This window comes from Sturnus vulgaris, chromosome 23 (assembly GCF_052056855.1).
Source record: "Sturnus vulgaris isolate bStuVul1 chromosome 23, bStuVul1.hap1, whole genome shotgun sequence".
Lineage (NCBI taxonomy): Eukaryota > Metazoa > Chordata > Aves > Passeriformes > Sturnidae > Sturnus > Sturnus vulgaris.
The window spans coordinates 5878450-5883836 of NC_142265.1; the positions used below are offsets into that span (position 1 = coordinate 5878450).

Sequence of the window (5387 nt, forward strand, 5' to 3'; positions counted from 1 at the left end):
TGAGCCACGGCAAGGTAAGTGCCTGTATTTTTAAAACCACACCAAATTATCCCTAATGCAGCACACTGAAATAAAGCTGCCAGAATCAATGTAGCCACGCTGACCTTTGAAATGACCCCCGAGGTTTTAAGTCAAATACATTCTGTTTTCCTGGGCAAAATTCTCCCTGTGATATCTTCAAATTATCTTAAGTGTGTGAGTGATGATGGCTGGTGTTTATCTAAGCAAAGCACTTGTGTTAGTAAATCAGAAACGGGCTTGCATCACTTCCAGCAAGTTTATAACCTCTTGGAGCCCCATAAAAATAATTTTTATTTCATTGAAGGAGCAAGAGACAAGCTCCACAGCAGTGTGGCTGTGGTTGGATAAAAATCATGAGGTGTGAGTTGGTTGGGGTGCCAGGCTGAGATTTAGAGAGTCCCCAAGGTGTTCAGAGGGGGATGGAAAAAGGGAGAAAGTTCTGGTCCTGCTCTCTGGAGGGAAACACTCAGTGAGTGAAACAGCCCAAGATGCAGCTCTCTCCCTGCCTTGCTCTGACCCTGACCCTGATCCTGGTCCTGGTCCTGATCCTGACCCTGATCCTGGTCCTGACTCCTCTGGTTTTCCCTCCTGGCCGTGCCCCTCACGCTGCCCAGGTTTGGGGCAGTTTCTGCTGGGACACCTCCCAGGGTCTGTTGTCCCAGAGTTTGGGGTGTAGGGAAAACCTCTTTTTGTGTCCACGTGTCCTGTCAGCCTGGCAAAGGGTTAATCCAGGATCCAGGGGCTGGTTCTGGGAGTGTTTTGGGGGTCCTGGATGAAATCCACACTGCAGGGTCCCCATCACCCCAGGGAGCTGCAGAACTGGGACAAATGGGGAAAAACAGGGAAAAGATTTCTGGGCAAAGAGGAGCAGCCACACCGGGCACCCATTTCTGTCACAAAGAGCTGTGAAATGTCAAATTCTTAAAAATCCCTGGATGTGAGGAGTGCAGTGGAGTTCTCCCCTTCCTGGGGTTGCTGTCCTGTCCCCTCTCCACAGATGGGGTTTATCCCTCTGCTTCCTGCCCAAAAGAGCAGCAGGGAGACGCTGCGTGGCTGAAGTGCCACTGCACATTTGGGGCCGAATTTTGCTGCAAATTAACACCAGGACGTTGCCCCTTTCCTGCTCTGCTTCATTTATCTGTGCCCTAAATAAAGAAGAACTCAAAAATCAGGCCTGCGATGTTCTTGCCCGAGTCCCGAAGCTGTGACAATCTGCTGCAGCGACACAGCTTTAATCTTTCAGCTCTGCTTTTAAATACCCGAATTTCCACCCCCAAGTGCCGGGTGGAGCCGCAGCCCCTCCGCAGAGCAATCTCAGCTGATGAAATGGTTCCTCAAGCAGCTTACCCACTCCTCATTAACAGGGGGCATTAGCCCCCTTTCAATCACCCTTAATTCAGCCACTCATTTGCTCCACCACAGAAAGTTGATTTTTAATCCTTCAGCCAAAAAAACTCGTAATGATCATTCAGGACGGGCCACTGCAATATTGCGTTATATTTTTTTTTCTATCTGGCTATTTATTTATTTATCTATTTATTTATTTATTTATATCATTTTCCTGGGGGAAAAGGAGAGAGAGAGAGGAGGAGAGAGAGAGGAGAGGAGAGAGGAGAGAGAAGGATGAGGAGAGGAGAGGAGAGGAGAGGAGAGGAGAGGAGAGGAGAGGAGAGGAGAGGAGAGGAGAGAGAGGAGAGGAGAGGAGTAGGAGAGGAGAGGAGAGGAGAGGAGAGAAGGAGAGTGAGAGGAGAGGAGAGGAGAGGAGAGGAGAGGAGAGGAGAGAGAGGAGAGAGGAGAGGAGAGGGAGTGAGGAGGAAGGAAGAGAGAGGAGAGGAGAGGAGAGGAGAGGAGAGGGAGAGGAGTGTTGAGTTTTTCCCTCCAGTCCCTGGGGGGCTCCTCCTGCTTCCAGCATTAGGGTGGCTGATCCATACTCCGCAGGCAAGGATCCTTGTGTATATAAATATATATAAAATATATTATTTAAAATTCCATATAAGAACATAATACGCAATATAAACACAAATAGAACGCATCACATAAAGGCGGAAACGCGCCTATATTTAATGTACATAAACACATCGCTGCTGAAGTGTGAGAGCGCTGCCTGTGCGCGGGCACTACAGCACAAACCCAAGTGTGGGGTGTGGCTCTAACGGGGCACCAAACGCTCCCGTGGGTTTCCTGTGGCACGGGGACCTCTCCGACCGCCCCTTCCCCAATTTTGGCAGCTGCTGAAGGCGCACCTCAGTGGCCGGCCCGGGGCTGTGCCCGGCGCTGGCGGGGCAGAGCCGGCACCGCTGCAGAAGTCGCCCAGCCCCGCACTCATTAAAGCCCGGCCGCTGCCGTTTCTATTCTTTCACAGCTTTTTCCTCATCTATTTACCATTACCAGCTCATCCATATGAAGGCATGCTTGCACTTCCCTGAGAACTGTACTTTTAGGACTAATTGATTCGGGTAATTAATTTGTTCTACCCTGCTGGATCAGATGGAAACGCTGTCCCGTGTGCCCAAGGATTAGCACTGTCTTTCTAACATCTTTCTTAATTATCTAATAGCATGGGTTGTGCGAATTCTGCCTCTATTAGAACACTTTTACTATAACGGTAGTGATTGGAATTGTGATGACAACTCGATTTCAACAAATTAGAGCTTAAAATCAGGAGATGAAGGAGAAGCGCCTTCTTTTAATTTCCCTGAGTTTAACATCAATAATTAGAGCAATTTTCCGAGATGCGAACCGAAATATCTCGGCTATGATGTGGTTGTATCACCCTCATTTGAGCAAATTGACTCCGGGGAAATGAATGGTGCAGATTAGAGGGGTGAGGAAAAAAAAAAAAAAAAAGACAAACAGAGGAAAGACCCAAAAAAAAAAAGTGTTGGCGCAACAGAGAGAGGGAAGGGATGGGAACAAAACCGTGGTGGGATGAGAGCGGAGAGGGAAGGAGAAGCTGCGTGCGCGGGACAGCTTGGGAGAGCAGCGTGGAAAGAACCGCAGCTTTATTTTCCCCCAAGTTTTGCTCCTTTTAAATTATTTCTTATTTTTAAGGGGAACCAATTAAAAAAAAAATAAAAAAAAATTCTCCCCAGCCCGTGTTTGGGAAACTCCCGAGCGGAGCTGGCGCGCTGGTGCGGAGCGGAGCGCGGGGGAGCTGCGGAGGCGCTCCCGAGCGGCTCCCGAGCGGTTCCTGGCCCCCTCCTCGCCCCTCCTCGCCCCCGGGGTGGTTTGGGTGGCCCGGCAGGCCCGTCCCCCCCCGCTCGCCCATTGCTCAGCGCGCATCCCCCTTCCCAGCGCGCCTCAAAGGCGCGCAGCGCCCCGCGCATCCCCGACCCGCCCGCCTCGCCTCCCCCGGCTCCGCCAGCTTATTTCAGCTGGGGGATTTATTTTTTTATTTATTTTTTCCAAAATTATTGTCGCTATTATTTTGACTGCGGATTTAAAAATTATATATAATATAAATAATTTTTTAATTTATTTTCATCAATCATTTTAATTTCTTCCCTGCCGGCCGCCCCCTCTCTCTGCTCCCCGCTGCCCGAGGGGGACAGAGCCGCCATGAACCTCAACTTCACGGCTCCCGTGCACCCCGTCTCGACGGCAGGTCCCACCTCCTTCTTCATCGAGGACATCCTGCTGCACAAGCCCAAACCCCTGCGGGAGGTGCCCCCCGAGCACTTCCCCGCTCCCTGGCCTCCCGCGTGCCCCTTTTGGACTATGGGTACCCCCTGATGCCCACCCCGACCCTGCTGGCGCCTCACCGCACCCCGCCCTGCACAAGCCGGAGCATCACCACCACCACCCCTATTTCCTCACCACCTCGGGTAAGTGCGGCAGCACCTGCCGGCTTTGGGGCGTGCAGGTGGGGACTCGGCTGGGGACGATAGAGCCGCTCTGGGGTGGCCAGGCATCTTCCTGCATCCCTCGCCACCTCCCTGGCTGCTCGCCCCGGGGCGGCCACTTCGTAGCGGATGCCCGAACCTTGATGGTTTTCCCTCTTTTTGCCTTCAATTTTATTTATTTATTTTTAAATCGCTTTTATTTTGGGACCGATAACCTCGCTTTTCCCTGGAGGTGTCCAAGCGATCTTGGCTTTTCCAGCCGGGGCTGTGCCGCTGCTCTCCCGGCATCCTGGGGTTCTCCCATCCCCGGGCCCGTTCCTTGCTGTGCGAGGAAAAAACCTCCGAAGTTCCCAAGCCGTGTGTCAGCGGGGTTGTGCGGGAATCGTTTCCCCGTTCCCAGTCTATTCCCAGAGGCTCCCCCGTTTTTTTCCATGCCCATTTCGTTGTGGTTCTGTCGCCGGAGGGTTCAGGTGTCCGCGCCAACCTCGAGTCCCCTCCGGTGCCAGCGCTGCCCGGGCTCCCTTCACCTTCCCGGGGTGCGCTCGGTGAGGGCGAAGCGCTTGGAAAATCCCCCCGTGTTCAGCACAACAAAACCCCAAACCCGAACCAATCAATCGACCTCAAAAACGAAATAAACGAAAAAATAACCAAAAAAATTAAAAGAGGCAGAGGGAGAGCCCACCCGAGCCGCCCAGGAGAAGTTCCTGGGGGTTTGCCGCGGTGCCGGCTCCCTGCCCGACCGCAGCGCGGGTCCCTGCCGTGTGTCCCCCCAGGAATGCCGGTGCCAGCGCTTTTCCAGCACCACGCTCACGCCGAGCTGCCCGGGAAGCACTGCCGCCGCCGCAAAGCCCGCACCGTGTTCTCCGACTCGCAGCTCTCCGGCCTGGAGAAGAGGTTTGAGATCCAGCGGTACCTCTCCACGCCCGAGCGGGTGGAGCTGGCCACGGCCCTCAGCCTCTCCGAAACGCAGGTACGGGGAGCGGGGACTGGGTCTGGCACCTGTCCTCACCCCTCATCCCGTCCAGCATCCCCACATGCCGAGGAACATCCCCTGGATCACTTCGAGCATCCCCGCATCCCCTCCAACATCCTCCGAATCACATCACCCCGAATCCCCACATCCCATCCACTCAGCATCCCCCGGATCACTTCCAGCATCCCCCGGATCACTTCCAGCATCCCCACATCCATCACATCCAGCATCCTTCTTCCTTGAATTTTTATCGCTTTTTCTCCCCTTCGTTTTTTACTCAATCCTTCTCCCACTTTCCCTCCTCTCCCCAGGTGAAAACCTGGTTCCAGAACCGCCGCATGAAGCACAAAAAGCAGCTGCGGAAGACGCAGGACGACCCGAAGCAGGCGGGCGGGGAGGAGAGCGGCGAGCAGAGCTCCCCCGAGCCCGAGCTGCCCGAGCCGGCCGGCACCGAGCCCCGCAAGGGTCCCCCCGGCCCCTTCCTGCTGCAGGACCCCGAGGACGAGGTGGACATCCTGGAGGAGGGGGACATCTGCCCCCACCGCCTCTAG

General features: G+C 54.1%; 1 protein-coding gene across 1 annotated transcript; it reads left to right on the forward strand.

Moving 5' to 3' along the window:
• Window positions 1–3439: 3439 nt before the first annotated feature.
• On the forward strand, window positions 3440–5387 carry BSX (brain specific homeobox). Its single transcript, XM_014883577.2, is given in 5 exon segments — window positions 3440–3703; window positions 3706–3780; window positions 3783–3845; window positions 4637–4833; window positions 5148–5387. Coding segments are annotated over 5 exon segments (699 nt in total). The 5' UTR covers window positions 3440–3579.